We start from the raw sequence: 22042 nt of genomic DNA on the forward strand, positions 1-22042 counted from the left end.
TTCATTTCTTCACGCAATTCTAATCTCATTTACATATGAAAGGTCTAATTGTCTTAATTCGCCATTACGCCAGGAACCAGGAACAAGAACCAAATGCAGAAATTTCGGAAAGGACAGAAATTTCTCAATCACGCCACTTTGTAGAGACTCGAGAGCGCCTGGGGAAATTAGTCAGAGGAAAAAAGTCAGAATCCAATATTTTCAACTTACAGCAGCTTGTCGGGGCTCAATGAACAAAGCCTTAGCCTCAACCAGGACTACAGGCTCCGAACCATCAATCGGAAGAGTCTCAATACGACCTTCCACCCACGCCTTGCGACCCTCGACCTTAACAGTCTCCGCGCGGAGGGCAACATACTGATTCGCCATAGCCGGAGCACGGTAATCAATATTCAGATTGGCGGTAACGCCGACTTTATTAGGCAGAGCCGGGAAGCAACAACGCGCCAGACCCTCGTCCAAGAGCGTAGCCAGTAGACCACCGTGAATAATACCCTGGTGACCGCAGACATCGCCGCCGAGATACATGAGCGAGATCATGGTCTTGCCCCCGCGCTCGCTGAATACATATGGCGGCACGACAATCTTGCCCGGTCCTGCTAGCGTTCCGGCTGTCAGGTTGCGTTCGCGCAGAGGGCCCGGGATTGTAAGGTGTGGGCGCGATTCGCTGAAGTCGGGGTCTGCGCGGAGGGCCTCTGCGACGGGGTGAGTGCGGATTGTGTTCTCGATCTCCGTGATCTCGGAGTCGGTGTCAAGGAATGCGGTCAGGACCTCCTCGTCATTTGGGGTCGCCATGATGCGTGAGAGGGTGCGTTGGGTTTGATAGGTAAGCCCGATGGTGAATGTGAAGACAGCGATTGTGGTGAAGCCGATAAAGCGGCGGAGACGAGAGCGCTGGTTTTGGGGGGGTGGGGGTGGGTGGATAGAGGCCGAGGGACTTGCTGCGATTACCGGGTTAGCTCCTTTTGGAGGGCGCGGACTGTTTATAACTTACCGGTAGAGTAAGACCGGCTATGGAATCGCTTCGGAGCAGCGGGAGTTGCGGGTAGAGAGTTGCGGAATACCAGTCGTGAAGGAGAGAGTGTGGAGGGGAAGGAAATATTGCGAAGAGAGTGAGGAAGAGAAGTAAAAGATCGGAACATCATAAATTATAAAGAGCGAAAAACAATTAAAGCAAACGATCCAAATTTAGAGATCCATGAAGGCGAAGTTGTTGAGAAAACAGTGGTTGAGGATAAGGCGAAGTGGATTTCGGTGAGATTTACCTCGGCATCTTGACTTCGCCGAAACATCCTCTTCGGAGGTTGAGATTTATATTTGATTAGGGTATTAAGACTTAAAAACTACATGGGATCTCTTATTGTTTCTCTGACTCTATACTTCGGAATCGAAATACACACATGTGTACATACTCCGGAACAAGACAACATAGTAACGTGGCAACCCCATATCTCAACAGCCACGGTGTTATTTGATTTAGTGTCACTTGGTAGCTAATAATAGGTCTTCTCAACATTATCACTTGCAAGAAAATCGAAAATCTTCGTTCTTATCTTAGAATGATAATTATATTGCTAAAAGCCAGAACTATGCATGTATATCGCAATCACAATGCCACGAACTTTCTTCAACCATGCCAAAGAGACTAGATATCACCTAAGAACAAGCACGAAGGTATAAGAAAATCTTCGCGCAGACTACTTTATTAAGATATTAAGTTGAAGTTTATCAGATTTAATATGTCTTTTAGGATTGGCTTAATAGTAGGCTAGAGATGTCTCGTAAAGTTTAGTTGACCTTTGATATTCTCCGCTCTTAAGGGTAAATTGATCTACAAACCCCCCGGCATATTTCCTTTAGAAGACTATGAATGAGTCCGGTGGCATTTCTCCGCAAAATATATCCCCGCATGAATTCTCCGGATTTGAGAAGAAGTATGGGGTGCGGAGTATGGACTTGTGTGGAGATCCTTGGCATTGTATATACAACAATGCGATTAATGTCTTATCCCACCGGAAATATCTTATATAAAAGGGCCTTGTGTTTCAGACAATGCCTAAAGAATAGCTAAATCACTAGGTTATCTACCAGACTTTCAATTCGCCCAAACAATTCAAAATGATACACTCCAAGGATTGGTGGAAACCTCTCGCTATATTCGTCTGCTTTTTTCTTTCTCTCCCCTTTCCCGTGGATGGACAATCCAGCTCAAATACCAAGGATGTTGGAGCTCAGGCTTTTGCATTTGATCTTGGTGGAGTCCAATTGACACAAGACCGCTTCCTGGAAAACCAAGGCCGGACCCTGAGATATTTGAAAGAAATAGACGTCGACAGACTACTCTACGTCTTCCGGGTGACCCACGGATTATCCACAAAACAAGCAACGCCTAATGGTGGCTGGGATGCTCCGGATTTTCCGTTCCGTTCGCATGTCCAGGGTCATTTCCTCAGTGCCTGGGCTCAATGTTATGCGGGACTTCGCGACCAAACATGTTATGATCGAGCGACCTACTTTGTTGCCGAGCTGGCCAAATGCCAGGCTAACAACAAGGCTGCTGGCTTCACGGACGGATATGTATCTGGCTTTCCAGAATCAGAGTTTGCAAAACTCGAAAACAGCACCCTGACAAACGGCAATGTCCCGTATTACGCGGTGCACAAGACTCTTGCAGGCCTTCTCGACATCTGGCGCTTGACAAAAGACACTACATCTCGAGACGTCTTACTGTCCTTAGCCAGCTGGGTCGACAAACGCACCGAACCGTTGAGTTACGATGCAATGCAAAAGTTGTTACAAACAGAATTCGGCGGTATGAACGAAGTGATGGCTGACCTCTACCACCAAACCGGTGATAAGAGATGGCTTACCGTTGCCCAACGCTTTGATCATGCCGTTATATTCGACCCCCTTGCAGCCGACATAGATGAGTTCGACGGTCTACATGCAAACACTCAAGTACCAAAATGGATTGGGGCCGCTCGCGAATACAAAGCCACCGGACAATCTCGCTACCTTGATATTGCCCGGAATGCCTGGGAAATAAATGTCAAATCGCACACGTACGCGATCGGTGGTAACAGCCAAGCTGAACACTTCCATGCCCCAAATGCCATCGCCGATTATCTTGATAATGACACATGTGAAGCATGCAATTCCTATAACATGCTCAAGCTGACTCGCGAGCTTTGGCTTGTTGATTCCGAGAACTCGGCATATTTCGACTTCTACGAAAACGCCTTACTCAACCATCTGCTAGGCCAACAGAATCCTCATGATCACCATGGCCACATCACTTACTTCACTCCTCTCAACGCCGGAGGTCGCCGTGGTGTTGGTCCCGCCTGGGGTGGCGGTACTTGGAGTACAGACTACGACTCATTCTGGTGCTGTCAAGGAACAGCACTCGAGACAAACACCAAGTTGATGGATTCGATCTACTTCTACAATGACTCCACGTTGTTTGTCAACTTGTTCATGTCTTCTGTCCTGAAATGGCCGGAGATGGGTATTACCCTGAAGCAATCTACGACTTACCCAGTCGGCGATAAATCGAAATTAGAAGTCTTCGGCAGTGGTCACTGGACGATGAATATTCGCATCCCTACATGGGCATCAAGCGCAGAGCTAACGCTGAATGGAAAAGCTTTACCTGATGTTAAGGCTAGTCCCGGAACTTACGCTCAGATCTCGCGCATATGGGCCGATGGAGATGTCGTTGAGATCCGCTTTCCCATGAGTCTGCGTACAGTGGCTGCAAATGACAATTCAAGTATTGCTGCAGTTGCTTATGGGCCAACTATCTTGTGCGGCAATTACGGAAACCAAACGCTGAGTAGTATTCCTACTCTCGCCCTTGACTCTATCAAACGCTCCGGGGCTTCTGGCCTTGACTTCATCTCCGTCGCTGATGGTAGAAATGTTACACTGAGCCCTTTCTATGATGCCCAGGGATACAATTATAACGTATATTGGGCTACCACGGGAAGTCTGTGAAATACAAAGTACAGAACTTCCTATGCTCATTTTAACGGCAAAAGAAGTAGTAATTTTTCAATCAATTATATTATCGTCAATTGCTCCTTGATATTTACCAGCCCGAGTATTCTAAAACCCGACAGTAAGATTGAAAATAGTGAAATGTGGGGTTCCCCGGATTGTTTCCTTATAGAGACCGGATTGCATTATAGCCTATATATTTATACTTAAGTGCTTTATCTTGTCTTGGAAATTTCTTTGGCTTACAACTCAACTTATCTAGCATCGACGGAAGACATTTTGAGGCCATGGCATTAATTCCCATCTCAGCCTTGCTTCTAGGCCTCGCGGCTTCGGCTTTGGGTTTGAGCTTCAATGTTCCGATATCCCCGCCTTCAAATTCTAGTAAGCAGCTCTCTGCAGCTCCAGTGGGTGTATCGTGAGTCTCTATCTAAGCCATTGGCGGATATAATTACTCATTGTGAAGTCTGGAGTTCTTTGCGTTCCCTGAGTACATTCAAGATGTCGAATCAACGATGACATGTCTGCAGAACCTCAAGGATCTGACAGGAACATGGCCTCCTATGCGGATCGGAGGCACAACACAGTATGTATGCTTTTATTGGTCAATACATGTTGTTAACAGTACGCAGGGACCGCGCGATATACAATAGCTCATCAACGGAGGCTGTCACTTATACAGTGGCCAGCACAGGTGCTGCGCCCGAGACTCTGACTTACGGACCGTCCTTCATCTCTTTGACTGCAGGCTATGCCGGAGAAGTCATAATTGGATTGAATCGTCGTTTGGACGATATCTTGAACACAATTTCGGCCGCGCTTCTCGCCCAGAGCAAAATGGACAATCTATACTCCATTGAACTGGAATGAGCCCAACTGTAGGTCTTAAATTACTTATCCTTGGTTGTGTAGACGCTAATTCAGCGTTCAGTTTTCGTTGACAGCGATCCTATTGCCAATGGTGCATCCTGGACAGCTGCAGCTGATGAATCATCCCAAGTCAGCTGGCAAGATGCGGTGTGCGGAAACCTCTCTGCAACTGATATCATCTCAGCAGGTGTCTACTTTGGCACTTCGCCCATGAGCCTCGCTAGCCTTACCGCGAAAGAAGGTAGTGCGAATGACTATGTGAAGGATTATTGCTCTCACAACTATCCACAGTCATCTGGCTCCTACGACCTGGCTACTCTTATGGGCCACAACAGTATCGCCACCCAGACCAAGCCTTATGCTGCTGAAGTTTCGGCGGCTTCTGGAAAAGGCAAGCCGCATATCTTCGGCGAGACTAATTCAGGTACGGTACTGTTCACTGTCACTTGATAAAAATACTAAAAATATTCAGCAACCCAAGGCGGTGGTGGTATCAGCCCAACTTTTGGTGCTGCACTCTGGATTTTGGACTACGTGATGCAGACCGTCCTCATGGGCACAAATGCTCTCTACTTCCACCAGGGTACCGTTGGAAACTGTAAGTTATCTAGAACTTCTTACCTACCCACAAGCTAACTTTCAAGGCCAATACTGCTGGTGGGGCCGCTACGACATAGGATCCCCTTACTACGGTGCTTACTTCGCCAGCATGGTGCTCGCCAACGCCGACCAGATTGCGCCTCTGGATAGCCAAGATACAGCATATGCAGCCTACGCCATCTACAAGGCTGGCGTTCCTATTCGGGTTCTTCTCTATAATTCTGACTACTATATATCTACCAGCGGAACGCGCTCGTCGCAAGTATACACACTGTCTGGGCTTTTGTCCTCCAGCGTTACTGCTAAACGGCCGACTGCCCCCTATGCCACGTCTCGGGTCGATCAGGGTCAGAACCCGACCGTTGCGGGCCAGACATTTGCCAACGGCACTTGCATTATCCAGGGTACAGAGAGCATAGAGACAGTCGCTGTCTGGCGGGAAAGCAACCTTCACTGTTGCAGCTTCGGAAGCTCTTCTGGTCTACCTGTAATTACTCGGTATTAGTTACCTAGGAAGGAGCTCGGGCAGTCTTCCTCCGAAAGCTCCAGAGATTGGGGATGGATGGAATGTGGAGGGGTTGAATTCCCTCCTATAAGCGTCATGCCGCCGGGGATTCTCTGTTTAGGGCTAGTGGTAGTAGGGGTAGAGGCCCTTGGGTTGCGTTCTATTCGATAGTAAATTTTTTCGTAAATTTTATGTATAATCTGGGGTAAAGTAAGAACAAAGGGCTTCTAAGAATTACGTTTAGCCTTGTAAATTCTGATTGATTAGTTGAGTTTCAATAAGTAGCTGAGGTCCTTCGCAAATCGATCCTTGTTAGCTCTCGAGTAAAGAGCTGAAAAAATTTCTAGCTATTCATCTTCATTTGACAAGAACTTAGGATTTTTCTTTTTCGGTACATACTGTTGTCTACTTATATATTTACGATGGATAGTTCCAAGACCAACGCTGAAAACATCGAGGATGTCTTCTCCCATCAAGAAGATGTCATGCCTACCAAGAGCATGGGGCCCATCATGCGATCTCGCGAAGACGACCTTGGTGTCTGGCAGTGTGTGCGACGGTTCAAGATCGTCTCGCTGATTGCTATGACTGCGGCGTTTAGCGCATCGCTGGATGGTTACCGTAAGCTACTGCTTTTAAAGACCTATGAGCTCTTAATTATACTGATCTGATCGCAGAAATTAATCTTAATGGCGGTATTGTCTCCAACAAGGGTTTTATTCGACAGATGGCTTCCCCAGGCACATCCATCATTGCAGGCAAATACATCTCCGCATGGGGTGGTATCCAATCCGCCGGTCAAACTATCGGTCAAGTTGTACGTCTTTTGGATCTTCAGGGCCGATCTGGCGAGTGTCTAACTACTCTCTAGTTCCTCCAATATGCCACAGAAAAGTTCGGTCGGAAAATCGCGTTCTATATAATCTGGCTCGATATTGTCATCAGCGTGTTTATTGAATCTTTCGCAACAAGATGGGATCACTGGCTTGCAGCAAAACTCTTCTCTGGAATGGGTGTCGGTATGCTGCAATCCACGTTACCTCTCTACTTGTCCGAAATCGCCCCAACCCAGCTGCGAGGTTTCTATATCAACGCGTACAGTTTGTGAGTTAAAAGGATGGCACCTCGGGGGCATTATTTGCTGATTCTTTTCCAGCTGGTTTGTGGTTGGTCAGATCTTCGCGTCAGTGGCACTCAAGGAACTCAGCGCAAATGACCCATATGGATTCCGAGTCCCTATCTATACACAGGTTCGTGGTGTCCCGTGTGTGATTTAGCTTTCATGGTCAAGATAGTCACTGACAATTGCCATGAACGGTCAGTGGGCTATGGTTGGTATCATTGCCATCATCTTCGCCTTCATCCCAGAATCTCCCTGGTGGCTCGTGAGCAAAGGAAAGCTCGACAAGGCAGCCAAGATCCTAACTCAGTGCAATGGCAATATTGAGGGATACAGCGTTGACGAGCAGATTGTATGTGATTATTCTGTCAATCGTATTTCAACAAAGTTCTAATTTCCTATCAGGAAGTCATGACTGCCACCATTGCAGAGGAGCGCGCCGTTGCAGAGCGTAACTCCGAAGAGGGACCATGGGCTGTTTTCCAGGGCCGCAATCGGATTCGTTTCTTTATTGCAGCTTGGCCCAAGATTGCTCAGTAGCTTGTCGGCTTGTCCGTGTTCAACACCTACGCTACATATTTCTGTGAGTACTAATCGTCTCATACTGTTCTTTCACTCTGTTAATATTGTCCTAGTTCAATATGCTGGCAACAAAGACCCATTCATGGTAACGGTCATTTTATCTTGTGTCCAGTTGATATCTATGATTATGACTGCTGTCACACGGACAAGCTTGGTCGTCGTCCGTTGACAATCTACCCCTATGCGGTTACATCTGTGTCAGTTTTATGCCTCGGAATTATTGGCTGCTTCGATTACACCAAGCCATCGACTAGTTCACTTCTGGCAAGCCTTTCTCAAGAGCCCGACGTAACTTTGGATAGCTTACTAACTGTACCTAGATCTTTTTCGCTTGTTTGGCAACTTTGTCTACTACTTGTGCGTCGGCTATTGGCTATGCCTATGCCGCTGAGATTCCCCAGCAACGCTTGCGTGCAAAGACAGCCGGCTGGGCTCTTGCATCGTCGAATTTAGTCGCTATCATGTTCAGTTTCTGCACGCCCTTGATGATCAATAATGCACCTGTCTCACACTGGGGTGTGAAAACTGGTTTCTTGTCAGTCTTCTGTCGTCTTGTTTAAGTTCAGTCTGTCACTGCAAAATGCTGACAGCCTATCTCTTATAGCTTTGCGGGTACAGGCACACTTGCAGTAATTATCGCTTGGTTTATTCTTCCAGAAGTGACACGCCGAACACCAGCTGAGATTGATGAAATGTATGTCAACCTTCCACCTGGGGTCTTCTTAATGGACTTGGATAACGCGTTTTATGTTCTAGGTTCGAGAAGAAGGTCAACCTTCGGAAGTTCAAGGGTTATGTCACTGAAATGCAGCTGCGAGGAGTATGAGGTGGCCACAGCTTAAGTGTAAGCTATAATACATTATGCAATTCAAGGACGACTTTTCAATATATAATCTTGAAGTATCTTGATAGAATCCGTAAAATGTTCAATTTAATGATATATTGGCTGAATACATCCCTCCAGCCTAAAAGCTATTATTTACAAACCCTTATTCGCTAATTTAATTCAATTGCTGTTTCTTCTCGTCGTGAGATGCCCCGAACCCCCGGCCCCTGCCCCCGCCGGAAGTTATACAAACTCGTCGGAACTCCCGAGATGAACGGAAACAATGCGCAAATATGGTCTCACCAGAAGAGCAAAAGGTATTTTCCTTATATCTTGAGTTCCATGGAATAAATTTCTGACTTATTGTGGCTGGAAAGACAATCGACGAGCTCCAGGCTAACTGGATCTAGGTTCCAAACTAGACTGACTCTTCAGACGCGAACACAGCTGGCAAGATAGTTCACTTTACGCGGAATGTTATTTTGTCGTCGCGACCGATGAAATCAGTACTGTATTTCTCAGCCGATACACGTTACAAGCTCTATGTGAACCGGAAGCATATTGCCGTCGGACCGAGTCGCAGCAGTCCTTTGATCTGGTATTACGACACGCTGGACATTGCACCCTACCTGCAAGAAGGACAAAATGAGATTCGATTTACGGTTGTCCGGTACTTCGCGACTTCGAGGAGCGCAATACCCTTTGCGCGGACGGCTCTTCCAGGCTTGACAGTTATTGGAAATATCGAGACAGATGAGGAGGTCGTCGATCTTGCTTCTTCCAAGAATTGGAGAGCATCTGTGGATGAAAGCATTGAGTTTCCGACGGGATTGGCTGACGATGTGTTCCTTCATGTGAGAATGGCTCAGGATCGAAGCCCTCTTGAATTGCACTGACATTCTTTCTCAGATCAGCGAGCGCGTTGTTCCTACAAACCCCGGTCCTGCGGTGGTACCATTTGCCTACAAAATAAAGACCCTCAATGGCGATATTCCGCCGTGGAATCTACGTCCACGCTCTATCCCCATGCCCGAGTCAACCCCAGCCGTTGTAAAAACCATCAGAGCACGCGACAGTGTGATCGAGGTCAGAGATTGGACAGCCTTCTTCGCAACAAACCACTCTATCGTCCTTCTTGCAAGCTCAACTCATACACTTGAAGTGCAAGCCGATGTCCATTCGACTGCATTCCTTCGATGGGCCTTCAAAGCAGCCAAACACACTTCTCAGATCAGACTCAAAGTGACACACTCAGAAGGCTATGAGCTTGAGCCTCGATCATACCCTTTCTTCCGCTCCAAGGCTGACCGGCTGAATGCAAGTGTTGGCCACATTATCGGACCATACGATGAAGTGACACTTAATCTTCCTGACACTGAAAGTGTCGTATACGAACCATTTTGGTTCCGAACCTTTCGCCTTCTGAGGATCGAAATCACTGTAGGCTCCGAGCCAATCGAGCTGGTATCATTTGATGCTACTCAGGTCAACTACCCCATGGCCGTCAAAGCCAGCTGGAAAGAGCCCGGTGACGCGCACAGCGAGCAGATCTGGGCCGTTTCCATCCGGACAATGCGAAACTGCATGTTCGACGGGTATTCCGATTGCCCATTCTACGAACAATTACAGTATGCCTCATACATTCCCAAATCCATACCCCAGCTAACAATCCAGATACTCCGGAGACAGCCGCTCCGTTGGTCTATTCCACTACCTCCTCTCGGGCGACGACCGACTGATGCGCCAAGCAATTACAAATTTTGCAGCCTCAATCACACCCGAAGGTCTCACACAGTCCCGCTTTCCCTCACAAATACCGCAACTCATAGCTGGGTTCTCCCTGTATTGGGTCCTGCAGGTCTGCGACCACCACCTATACTTCGGCGATACCCGCTTCGCGCGAGGCTTCATCCCGCATATCGACGGTATTCTCGACTTTTTCGATGCCCACATCGACGAGCTGGGTCTGGTCAGCGGACTGCCTGAAGTCGTCTGGCAATATGTTGACTGGGTGACGACCTGGGGTGCAACGGACGACCATCCCGACAAAGGAGTTCCGACCTCCGGACGAAAATCCAATAGACACACTTATTTTAGTATGTTGTACGCGTGGGTTCTACAAAATGTTGCTGGTCTGGTGCGTGATGTTGGTCGGCCAGGACATGCTGCTGAGTATGAAGCGAGGGCGGCATCGCTTCTAGGGGCTATTGGGGCTCATTGTTATGATGGGCAATTCTTCACCGACTCGACAGCTGATGTTGCCGATGAGCTGTCGTATTCTCAGCACTGTCAGGTCTTCGCTGTTATTTGTGGAGCGGCAAGGGCCGAAGACTCTGCACGGATCTTGACTGAATCGTTTACCAATGATCGCTTCTCAAGGTGTTCGTATATGATGCGGTTCTATGCATTCGGGGCATTTTCTTTGGCTGGCGAGGATTTGTACGAGTCATTTTGGGAGAGAATGTGGGCTCCGTGGCGAGGGATGCTGGCGAATAATCTTTCTACTTGGGAGGAGGATGATGTTAGACAAAGGTCTGATTGCCATGCTTGGGGGAGTGTGCCAATTTATGAGTATTGTACTGAGCTGGCGGGTGTTCAGCCGGTCGCTGCTGGCTCATCGAAGATATCTTTCAGGCCCAGGCTACGGTTGACAGAAGCGTTGGAAGCGAAGGTGGCGCTGGGTAAGGATAATCTGGCTATGATCTCGTGGAAGCTCTCTGGGAACGAGAAGATTGTGGAGTTTAGTCTTGAGAAGCCGGCTGAGGTTGTGAGTCGATTGCCGGGAGGCAAAGAGGAAGAACATGGGGTTGTAGATCATCTCAGCTTTCTTTTCAGCGATTAAAAAGGCTTCTTGTTTGGACTCAGGGACGGGCGGCAGCGATCCATGTCCCCCCCCCCCCCCGGTGTTCCTTTTCTATGCTCGAACTTGTCGCATTCTAATTGGTGATTATCTCGGATACCCACAGTATTCCCCTGTCCCGCGCTGGTTGTTGAAAACTGCCACACCCCGCTGCCCTACATTAATCTACAGAGTCCTTACCTCAACTTCTTTGTACAATCAAGCTATAGCTAGCATTAAATTCCGGTCGCATTTAATCAATTAGATATTGTCTACCATCCAGCATTCAATTATCATTTCCTCAATTATCTCTATCATTAGTGGTGGTAGAATTAATTTCAATTACTTCATAGTGACAGATCAGGTGATCATGTAATCTCTAAATAGCTTCATGGTATCAGATCAGCTGACTTGATAAGGAGACTATGTTGTATTGTAGGGTGGTGGGAAAAGCGGGTATAACTATAGGAATAGCCAATCATTTCATAGTCGCGATTGCACCCCCTCTACACAATCTATCTTAGTCGACCTCCTCACTCTACTCCGTAACGATCGCATTATCCCGAGCAGCATTCAGAATGGCAGAACTCCCGGAACGACTGGATCGCTTGCGGTCCACCATCGAAGATTTGATGCGCATCGGCGGGACCCCAGGGCTCTCGCTCGCAGTCATGTCGAGCGGAAACACTGTTTACGAGTCAAGTTTTGGCGTCCGAGACACAGCAGCTGGTCTACCCGTCACTGAGGAAACAATCTTTCCCATATGTTCGTTGACAAAGGCTTTGACTGCCTCTGCGATGGCGATTCTTGTCGACGAGGGTAAACTCACCTGGGATACACTAGTGAAGGACGTTCTTCCATCCTTTGATTCAAGCGACGAGACGCTGCAGAATCACTTGACTATCACGGACATACTATCTCATCGATCAGGCATGGCTTGGGCTGGTAATGTGGTCCTCGGTACCGAGAACAACGTTCTCATTCCAGGAAAGGATGGACTGAAATACATCAATTCACAGCCGCGGGTTCTTCCGTTCCGGACAGGAATGTCCTATAACAATCTTCAATATAACCTTGCAGGTTATGTCATCGAGGAAGTCAGTGGCATTTCGTGGTTTGAGTTTGTGCAGAGCCGTATTCTCGATCCTCTCGGCTTGGATCGAACCTACCTTAAATCTCCACCTCCGGGCACCCAAAATGTCACTCAGTGCTACAACGCACTTGATGATGGATCCACTACTCCAATTCCTAGCCCTAAGGGAGGCCAAGATTGGTTTGGTGGACCAAGTGGTGGCGCCTGGTCCTGTATCCGTGATCTTTTGAAGCTATACAAAACGTTCACGGCTAGCTTTAAAGATCAATTTATCACCGGGAAGGGAGTGACCAAAGACTCTCCCTTCAAACAAGTTTCTCATCTCACTTCCGCCAAAATTCCTATGGATCAACCCTCGAGGAACGAGCTATCATACGCACTTGGATGGGTCAGAGCCCAGCTTCCCAATCGGCTAGGTCATATCGGAATCAATCCTGGTCTGATGCCCAATGGCATGCCTACCGTTGGGAAAGGCGTTCCCTCACAGTTCATTCTTTTCCACCAGGGCAGCCTACCTGGCGCCCTCGCAATTGTGATTCTACTTCCAGACACTGACAGTGTTATTGTTGTACTGTCTAACTCTTTGGCCTTGAATGATGTTCCTGACTGGGTTGGCCAACTCATCCTTGAAGAGCTGCTCGAGGTTCCAGAATCAGAGAGAAATGATTACATCGAAGCAGCCCACACCTCAGTCGCCGAGAGCTTGAAGTGGTATCCAGCACTGGTGGGAGAGCTAGGCTCGGCTCGAAAGAACGGAACATCACCTAGAGCACTGGAGGAGTATGTCGGTACTTACTGGGATAATATCAATGTGTTCAAGATTGTTGTGAATTTGGTGGACAACAAGCTTTACTGGAGGCTGCAAGGGCTGGAGTCAGAAAAGTTCCGACTTGAACACTATGAAGATGACGCCTTCACTTGGCTACTTCCACGGAACGAGTTATCTAGACGTGGCCGCTGGGTGGGCTGGGACCAAGCGGCACCTTTCTGGAAAGCCGTATTTGAATGCAACGACAATGGGCGCATTGACAAGTTGGTTTGGGAACACGATACCGGTGTTCCGCCAATGCAGTTGACGAAGGAGGAAAGCAGCAAGCTATGATCAAACCTCGAGAAAGCTTAAAGAGAACAGATGCTAACCGGGAGTCCGAGTTACGCTTTTTGGTATGGCAAGGTCGGACAAATTGCTATAAATGTCGTCGTGGAAGCCGGTATCCGGAGATACAAAAGAAGAATATGGCGAAACAATATGGTGGATGCGGCCTATATATAGCTCTCTTTACTTGATATATCGGCATAGCCAGGTGAAGACACGGTGCTTTCTGTCTTATTTTTTTGCCAGAATGAGACTTACCTTTGGGGAGATATGCTATCTTTCTTCCTTTGAGTATGCTTGCAAGAAATTATGCTTTTGATGAATATTCATGAAACCTATTGCGACAAAGTCTTACTAGATTTATCTCGCTTGTCTTGGACTGTTTCTCAATCCTAACGTTCCGGACACACGAGTCTCACCAATCACCTCCAGTACATTCTTGCACCACATACCCTCAAAAACATGAGAGCCTATCCCCGGATCCACATACGGGAATATGCAGAATGGAATGCAACAGACAGGGATCGCCAGGGGCACGCATTCCAGGCAGGTGCGGATGAAGCGTTACCTAAATACTAGCAGCCTTTCCGATGCGTCGATCATCTTTATTCAACCTAGATCATGCTGCCATATTTGTTCCTGTCGTTATTTTCAACCAGTCGCATCTTAGTTAATGCCGCAGATCGCCCTCCAGTGGAAGATTATGATGTTCTACAATACATCAATCCCTTGATTGGTAGCGCTAACGGAGGTAAGTTCAACAGTTAAATCAGTCAAATTCATGCTAACGACCAATTCTCCACAGGAAATGTGTTTCCAGGAGCCTCGCTTCCATACGGCATGGCGAAAGCCGTCGCCGATACAGACTCAGAAAGCAACCAAGGAGGCTTCGCCCACGAGGGCGGCAGCGTCACCGGATTCTCTAGCATGCACGACTCCGGCACTGGCGGCAGTCCTTCGTTAGGTAATTTCCCTCTCTTTCCCTATGCAAAATGCATCGGCGATGATGTCAATGGCTGTGTCTATCCGAAGAACCAACGAAAAACGATGTATAAGCCCGACTCCGTGCAGGCGCATCCGGGATACTTTGCTATAGAGCTAGCATCAGGGGTCCGAGTTGATATGACAACTGCGCACCATACGTCCCTGTTTCGCTTCCAGTTCCCAAGTGATAACACCACAAGTCCATTGATCTTGCTGGACCTTACCGATCTGTCGAACTCCCGCCAGGACAATGCGACTATCTCGGTGGATAACACAACAAGTCGAATGACCGGTGATGCGCGGTTCGCTCCTAGCTTTGGATCGGGATCGTACTTGTTACATTTCTGTGCGGACTTCAAAAGCCCGGCAGCCCAGCGAGATAGTGGCATCTTTGTCAATTCTCGTGCCAGTGCTGATGTTCATGATTTGAAAATCTCCCGCAGTATCAATGGGTACCCGCTTCCAGTGAGTAGAAAGCCTTTCTTTTATATAGAGACAAGGATTGACATTCCGTAGGGTGGTGGATTTGTCCGCTTTGAGTCTGCCGCGGACAACACGGTCCTCGCTCGAGTTGGTGTCAGCTTCATGAGTACAGAGCAAGCATGCGCTCATGCGGAGTCTGAGATTCCAAACTTTGACTTCAACGCAACCCACCAGATAGCAGTCGAAAAATGGACCGAGAAGATGCGCCCGATCCGTGTCTCACGAACAAACATCGATGCATCCGTTCTGTCCAATTTCTACAGTGGAATCTATAGGACTATGATCAACCCCCAGAACTACACAGGCGAGAACCCGCTCTGGCAGAGCAGTGAGCCTTATTTTGATTCGTTCTATTGTCTTTGGGATTCTTTCCGCTCCCAGATCCCTTTCCTCACTATCTTCGATCCTTCCTCGGTAATGCAAATGGTGCGCTCACTCATTGACACCCAGCGCCACCTAGGCTGGCTGCCGGACTGCCGCATGTCACTCTGCAAAGGATATACACAAGGCGGTTCTAATGCCGACAACGTCCTGGCAGATGTCTACCTGAAAGGTCTCAGAGATGGCATTGATTGGGATGCCGGGTACGCAGCTGTGCAAAAAGACGCCGAAGAGGAACCATACGACTGGTCCAGCGAAGGCCGTGGCGGTCTACGCAGCTGGAAGGAGCTACACTATATCCCCGTGGAAGACTTCGACTACGAGGGGTTCGGCACAATGACGCGCAGCGTCTCACGCACACTCGAGTATTCCTACAACGACTTCGCCATCGCGCAAATGGCTCGCGGCATGAACGAGACAGCCGATGCAGAGCGGTACGAGAAAAGATCACGATACTGGCAAAACCTATTCAAACCAAATCAGGCCTCTTTCTGGAAAGGAAGGGACACTGGCTTCACCGGTTTCTTCCAGCCAAAGCATCTTAATGGAACATGGGGCTTCCAAGATCCCCTCGCATGCTCGAACATCGACGAGAGCGGACACGCCTGCTCACTGCAAAACACCGCGGGCGAAACCTTCGAATCCAGCATCTGGGAGTATCAATTGTAAGCCCGCTTCCCCCAACCCAACGCCCACCTTTATTCCCACCCCTTATAACAATCCCCCAGCTTCGTCCCCCACGACATGCAAACCCTAATAACCCTCCTCGGTGGCCCCACCAACTTCGTCACCCGCCTTGACTACCTCCACGACCGAAACATAACCTACATAGGCAACGAGCCCGCCTTCCTAACCGTCTTCCAATACCACTACGCCGGCCGTCCGGCGAAATCGACATCCCGCGTGCGCGCCTACATCCCAGACTACTTCTCGCCGACGCCAGCCGGACTCCCAGGCAACGACGACTCAGGCGCCATGGGCTCGTTCGTCGCCATGGCGATGATGGGACTATTCCCGAACCCGGGACAGAGCGTGTACCTCCTCACGGTGCCGTTCTTCGAGTCTGTCAGTATTGTCTCCCCGCTGACGGGGAAAACGGCAACACTGCGCACGGTGAATTGGGCGGAGTATAATACGGCTAATGCTACTGGCGCTGCCGCGGGTGGGAATGGCTTTATTCAGTCTGCGACCCTGGATGGCGTGCCTTATACGCGGAATTGGATTGGACATGATTTCTTCGCTGAGGGGATGGAGTTGGTTCTTGTTCTTGGGAAGGAGGAGAGTGCTTGGGGGACTGGACTGGAGGATTTGCCGCCTTCTTTGGCGCCGGAGGCTGGGGTTAGTGGTGGGGATGAGGATGTGAATTACCGTAGGTGGGAGAGTGTTGTGGAAAGTGGGCAGCTTGGTGCTTTGCATCTTGATAATCGTGTTGACTTGGTAGGTTGATTGTGACTCTGTTGCTTGTAGCTCTGAAGGTAGCTGCTTTCTTATACTCCGCATTCGGTGAGTAATCTACCCTTATAGTATGTCTTTTGCTTCGGATACATAATTCTTCTTGCCTCTAACTTTGAATCTTTGGGTGGTTTTATGCCTATGTTCCTTACATTGTAGGCATTGAAAAATGATAGTCATTATACAAATTTGTGTGAGCTATGACAAGAAAGAAAAGAGTATTTTGATATGATGAATATCAGTCATAAGATCGGAAACATATATACAAAGGCCAAGTAATAAATCAAAACGCTAGTCTTTCGCATGAGTCCCTCCATTTCAGAAAGGAACAAAACCAATATGAAAGTAGAGGAGTTGTCAACACCTTCTACCCCCTACTGAGGAGGACGATGGAACTTGCTGGTAATCCAAGGCATACCGACGACAGTAGCCTTGCGGACCTTATTGCGGACCTTGACAGCCAGCTCGGTACCCTTTTTGTGAAGCCCTTGGTTGACATACCCCATAGCAATATTGGCACCGCCAAGCGACGGACTCGGCAGGCCGGAAGTGATGACACCGACTTCGACAGGATTCGCCGGGTCAGAGATATCAAGGACGAGAGCGCCCTCGCGAGCTGGGGGGCCCTTCTCAACAGTCAGTCCGACGCGGCGCTGGGGGATAGTCTTCGGGCTGGCGAGTTGGGAGAGGATAACGGAAGCGCCGTTGAAGGTAGCAGATGCAGGATCGCGACGATCACGGCCGACGATCCAGCCAAGGGCTGCGGCGGGCGGGGTCTGCGCGGTGGTGATGTCGTGTCCGTAGAGACACATGCCTGCCTCGAGACGGAGGGAGTCACGGGCTGCCAGACCGGCGAGACGAGATTTGCTGCTGTCGGTGAGGAGGAGCTCGGTGACTTGACGGGGTAGGGATGGGGCGCCGGAGGTCGGGATGGAGATCTCGAAGCCGTCTTCGCCGGTGTAGCCGGTACGGGAGATGAGGAGTGGGTGTGCGGTTGCGCTGCCATCTGGGAGGGTGAGGTACAGCTCGCGGCAATTGCCGAAGTAGAGGGTGCTCAGGTCGGTTTCGGAGGAGGGAGTGTTTGCGGTGTGGATGAGGGGTTGGAGGACAGAGGCGGCGAGGGGTCCTTGCAGCGCGACCAGCGCGCGGTCAGCGAGGATCTCCCACTTGATGCTGTCGGCTCCGTGCTTGGAGCGGTAGGCGTCGATCTCGGCGGTCAGGAAGGCCAAGTCCTCAGCGCGCCGGCCGGCGTTCGTAACGAAGTAGAAGCTGTCTTCGCCGCGGCGGGTGATAACGCAGTCGTCGACAATGCCACCGGTGCCTTCTTCAAGGAGGCAGGAGAGGGTAGAGCTGTTCGGAGCTAACTTGTCTACTGACGAAGGAGTCACCTTCTTCAGGAGATCAATGGCTCCGGGGCCGCTGAGTTGATGCTGAACCCTAGATGAGGAACTTGGTTAGCCATTGCGCTTTGTTTTGGCTCGGAGATGATTCACTTACATGTGGCTAACATCGAAAAGACTGGCCTTCTCGCGAGTCCACATGTGGCTTTCCACATGGCTCAGGTCCGCGTACTGCAAAGGCATGTCGAACCCGGCAAAGGGCACCATCTTAGCACCGTGCTCCAGGTGCAAGTCATAGAGCTGTGTCTTGCTGAGGGGCTCGCTGGAGCTAGAGGCATACCGCACAGCCTGGTTCGCAGCACGCGAAGCTACGGCTGCGACTGGTGCATTGGCTTTCAATGATCGACGGACTGTTGGTCGTACGATAGCCGCGGAGGAGAGCTCTCGCCGAAGTACGGTGGAGCCGATAGAGGCGCGGGGAAGGTTAAGGGTGGCGGCCCTCGCAGCGGCGAGGTCAACACCTCGTGTGAGAATACGGACGCTTGACATGGTGAATCAATGCTGAAGAATTGAATTGACAAAAGAAAAGAGAAGAAGAGAAAGAAATGAGCTGCTAGAAGTCACCAACTCGCCGTCGGGGAAGCCGAGCGGGAAAGTCACGTGGTGATAGGCGATCGGGGATTAGCTGATTGCCCAATTTGGACGTACAGTTCTTGCAGACTATAGGTTATATCGCTGGTCTGTTTCAACATATAAGAGGCTAGCCATTGAATGATAATCGGCGAATTATCGTTCACGCCTTCCGCCGAAGGCAATTGAGGTTCATGGCTACATTGATTGGTAGACCAAAGGGCCATCGGAGTATTGCCGCGGCGATGTCAAATCCAACCCGGAGAGCGAAATTGCAACCTCTAGGCCGACCATCTGCATTGAATCAAAAAGTGCAACTGCTGTAAAGAATGCAGGGATAAAATATACACATAAGGGGAGCATATCCCAAAACCCGCCCTTTTCCATGAAGCTATACACAGCATTGAAACCCATCCGCGTCCATCCGAAAAACAAGTTCTAATACCCCAAACGTGGTCAAGTGGTATGTGTATATCGGCCACTTCCCTTCTCGGTCGTCAGTCATGAAATCACCGGAGTCAATGACCCGGTGTATTGGAAACAACGTGCACAAGAGATTCAATGCGAAGATGAAGACAAAACCTTTTACAAAACCCCCGCCCTGCAGGGGGTTTATAGTCCATTGCTGGCACATGTGAAAACACCGCGAACAGTGCCCTCATCGTAGCTGGTGACGACGGACATAACAGCAGCCTAGAAGGAATATGTGTTAGCAGGAGCATAAGAAACAGCAACAAGCCAAGCCAAACAAGGACTCATCACTTACGTATGTCCCAGGTCCCAAGAAGAAGAAACCAACAACAATCAAAAAGACGTTAAAAATGAATCCGAGCCAGCCTCGAATCCCACGAACCATAAAGAAACGGGGCCCGTAATCCTCCGAGCGCATGCGGATATAAGCGGTACCCCAGAAAATGAAGCCGAAGAAAGAGTCAAAGAGGGCGCTCATGATGGACAGCAAGTCGGAGAAGAAGGGAATGACTTCGGCAATGATAAAGGCTGCGACCCAAAGCGCAGCAAGGATTCCACCCCAAGCAGCCCAGCCAATGACGGTGTTGTTGCCCTTGTGCCGGGTGCCCTCGAATAGGCGGAAGAAGATGAAACGGGCGGAGACGGAGGCGTACAGCACGCCCAGGAAAATGATGGTCGGTATCATGAAAGAGAAGGAGACCTTCTTGTAAACGTCGTCGCCGAGGGAACCGAAGGCCGGCGCAACCATGTATTGGTTGCCGACGTAGACGTATGTGACTGCACCGATGACGCTGAAGACGATGACCTCCGCGATTGTCACGGCTGTCACTGACTTCCAGAAGTCGCGGGGCTCTTTCATCTCGGCAATGAAACTGGGGAGGGTGATTTGGCCGATGAAGGTGTAGCTAATGTTCAAAAAGGCATTCATGCCTTGGATAAATGTTGTGCCCTTGAGCGGGACGGCAAGCACGGTGGGGTCTCCCAGTGCGGGCGTGTATCCCGCCGGGTGGTCTTCGACACCAGCGAATACGGCAGCCAGGACGACGGAGACGAAGGTGAAAAATGCTGAGAGGGTTGCGACTTTGGATAACGTGTTGAATGTGCGAGGCAGCGAGAAACACCAGGAAATGATGGCGACGATCATCGAGAAGACAATTGTGCATACTGCACCGTTCGACATCGTATTCAAGTACTCGGCACCCACCACACAGTGCAGAGCCTGAATGAACGTGTTGTTCAGGAGGAACATGAATGCTGTGGCCCACCACGCAATCTTGGAGTCCCAGAACAGATACTGACCGATGTCACAAACGTCGCGGACTTCCGGGTGTCGCAGACAGAATCTCCTATACAAATATTAACACCGAGGCTTATCATGTGGTCGCAGCCATTGAGGATATCATACCAGGTAATCAATGAAGTGTACAGGACAATGGCGGCAATAACCACGGTCAGGATCAAACCGGGAACCAGACCCAGAATTGAGTATGACCAGGGAAAGGACATAATAGCCAGACAGATATACTCCGAGAAGAGCAATGCAGCGGTCTGTAAAAATTTTATTAGTCAAGACTCTAATATCCCTATCGGTCCGAAGCGCACCTTTTGCCAACTGCACGTCCGGTATTTAATTGTGTTCTCCGACTCGATGTCAATCTGACGACCGATACTTTCCTTCATCGACAATGAGTCGATGGCAGTGACATTATGCTGCGAGCCGCGGCGGGGCTGGCTCTCGATGTCGAAGTCCTTCAGCTTGGGCTCTTGCTCGGACATATCAGACAACTCGGTGCCGTTGTGGTTCCGGTCATAGTCCCAGCCCACAGGAGCAGGATTTGGCGATTCCTTCGGACCAGTCATTTTTATTTAGAGAGCGGATGAACCGCGACTTTGTCGGAACTCGGTGGAGTCGAGAGAGTTGAGTATGCGCAGATGCATGCAATGCTCGAGAAGATGATAAATAGGATACTGGTCGCGTGTGAGCGGATTGTGTTCTTTTGTGTTTATCGTTTCTTTTATTTGGCACAGAAGAATCAGACACTTACACTCAAATGAAATGAACAAGTTCTGGGTGATCGGCCAGTTAGAAGAAGCGATCCGTGCTGGACGGATTAGGGCAAATGCGGGTACCTGAGGTGGTATTCGCTGAGCTGCATGCAATTCTCAACTGAAACGAAGAGTGGGAAGATGAATGGAAGAGAGGGAAAAGGGGAAAGAGAAATTAAAAAGAAAAAGAAAAGAACCTTGACGTTAGTATAGCAGCATATCGGGTATTGCGATCCCAGCGCATGGTACTTCTATGGGTTATCTGGAGAACACCGTCATTTCCGACTCCACAGCCTTTAACATCCGGAAAGTCAAAAGAAATTCAAATTCAAAATTCAGCTACAAGGCGAAATGTAGAGATATGACGTTGCCAGAACCAAGATCAGCCTCTGTAGTTGAAGCATCAGCCGTGGCTTACGGTGGGTTGTGCCAAGGGACAGTTTTGGACCTGAAGTCAAAGTACTACATGTATCCAGACGACTGGACTGGATGAATCCCATAGTCCATGGTACTGAGCCCTCAAGCTCCACGGGCATCCCGAATCCGCTTTCTTCCCTCATGCAGAGTCGGTTGCGCCCGCATATCATATCGTCCATTATTCTATGCGTCCGGTGGACTGGCCCCGCATGCGGATGGCTTTGTCGAATGAATTCATCCAGATCGGGAAGTGGAATCCACGCATATGGCTCACGAACATTGATTCAGCATGGAATAGTGGAAACATG

The 22042-nt window shown here is 49.3% G+C and overlaps 9 protein-coding genes across 9 annotated transcripts; 6 read left to right on the forward strand and 3 right to left on the reverse strand.

Annotated features, from left to right (window-relative positions):
• Positions 1-128: 128 nt before the first annotated feature.
• N7518_001647 (PaaI family thioesterase) lies at positions 129-1142 on the reverse strand (the record flags this gene model as incomplete). Its single annotated transcript, XM_057182575.1, has 3 exons — positions 129-158; positions 211-941; positions 995-1142. 3 exons carry the CDS (start codon positions 1140-1142, stop codon positions 129-131), a joined length of 909 nt encoding a protein of 302 aa, XP_057044025.1.
• A 976-nt stretch (positions 1143-2118) lies between these two features.
• Positions 2119-3996, forward strand: N7518_001648 (CAZyme family GH146; the record flags this gene model as incomplete). Its single annotated transcript, XM_057182576.1, has 1 exon — positions 2119-3996. One exon carries the CDS (start codon positions 2119-2121, stop codon positions 3994-3996), a length of 1878 nt encoding a protein of 625 aa, XP_057044026.1.
• Positions 3997-4286: 290 nt separating this feature from the next.
• On the forward strand, positions 4287-5974 carry N7518_001649 (glycosyl hydrolase family 79 C-terminal domain-containing protein; the record flags this gene model as incomplete). The annotated part of the gene is made up of 6 exons (XM_057182577.1): positions 4287-4417; positions 4466-4585; positions 4632-4831; positions 4931-5293; positions 5342-5467; positions 5514-5974. The coding sequence occupies 6 exons, from the start codon at positions 4287-4289 to the stop codon at positions 5972-5974; spliced, it is 1401 nt and encodes a 466-aa protein (XP_057044027.1).
• A 422-nt stretch (positions 5975-6396) lies between these two features.
• N7518_001650 (uncharacterized protein) lies at positions 6397-7634 on the forward strand (the record flags this gene model as incomplete). Its single annotated transcript, XM_057182578.1, has 6 exons — positions 6397-6595; positions 6652-6791; positions 6846-7078; positions 7131-7224; positions 7297-7446; positions 7500-7634. 6 exons carry the CDS (start codon positions 6397-6399, stop codon positions 7632-7634), a joined length of 951 nt encoding a protein of 316 aa, XP_057044028.1.
• Positions 7635-8795: 1161 nt separating this feature from the next.
• N7518_001651 (putative rhamnosidase B) lies at positions 8796-11344 on the forward strand (the record flags this gene model as incomplete). Its single annotated transcript, XM_057182579.1, has 4 exons — positions 8796-8819; positions 8925-9356; positions 9412-10130; positions 10177-11344. The coding sequence occupies 4 exons, from the start codon at positions 8796-8798 to the stop codon at positions 11342-11344; spliced, it is 2343 nt and encodes a 780-aa protein (XP_057044029.1).
• A 575-nt stretch (positions 11345-11919) lies between these two features.
• On the forward strand, positions 11920-13536 carry N7518_001652 (uncharacterized protein; the record flags this gene model as incomplete). Its single annotated transcript, XM_057182580.1, has 1 exon — positions 11920-13536. The coding sequence occupies one exon, from the start codon at positions 11920-11922 to the stop codon at positions 13534-13536; it is 1617 nt and encodes a 538-aa protein (XP_057044030.1).
• Positions 13537-14151: 615 nt separating this feature from the next.
• Positions 14152-16824, forward strand: N7518_001653 (glycoside hydrolase family 92 protein; the record flags this gene model as incomplete). The annotated part of the gene is made up of 4 exons (XM_057182581.1): positions 14152-14281; positions 14336-14979; positions 15031-16043; positions 16107-16824. The coding sequence occupies 4 exons, from the start codon at positions 14152-14154 to the stop codon at positions 16822-16824; spliced, it is 2505 nt and encodes an 834-aa protein (XP_057044031.1).
• Positions 16825-17204: 380 nt separating this feature from the next.
• N7518_001654 (glycine decarboxylase subunit T) lies at positions 17205-18719 on the reverse strand (the record flags this gene model as incomplete). The annotated part of the gene is made up of 2 exons (XM_057182582.1): positions 17205-18267; positions 18328-18719. The coding sequence occupies 2 exons, from the start codon at positions 18717-18719 to the stop codon at positions 17205-17207; spliced, it is 1455 nt and encodes a 484-aa protein (XP_057044032.1).
• A 693-nt stretch (positions 18720-19412) lies between these two features.
• N7518_001655 (putative neutral amino acid permease) lies at positions 19413-21131 on the reverse strand (the record flags this gene model as incomplete). The annotated part of the gene is made up of 4 exons (XM_057182583.1): positions 19413-19493; positions 19567-20617; positions 20677-20819; positions 20874-21131. 4 exons carry the CDS (start codon positions 21129-21131, stop codon positions 19413-19415), a joined length of 1533 nt encoding a protein of 510 aa, XP_057044033.1.
• Positions 21132-22042: the final 911 nt, after the last annotated feature.

This window comes from Penicillium psychrosexuale, assembly GCF_028828465.1.
Source record: "Penicillium psychrosexuale strain IBT 29551 chromosome Unknown utg000002l, whole genome shotgun sequence".
Lineage (NCBI taxonomy): Eukaryota > Fungi > Ascomycota > Eurotiomycetes > Eurotiales > Aspergillaceae > Penicillium > Penicillium psychrosexuale.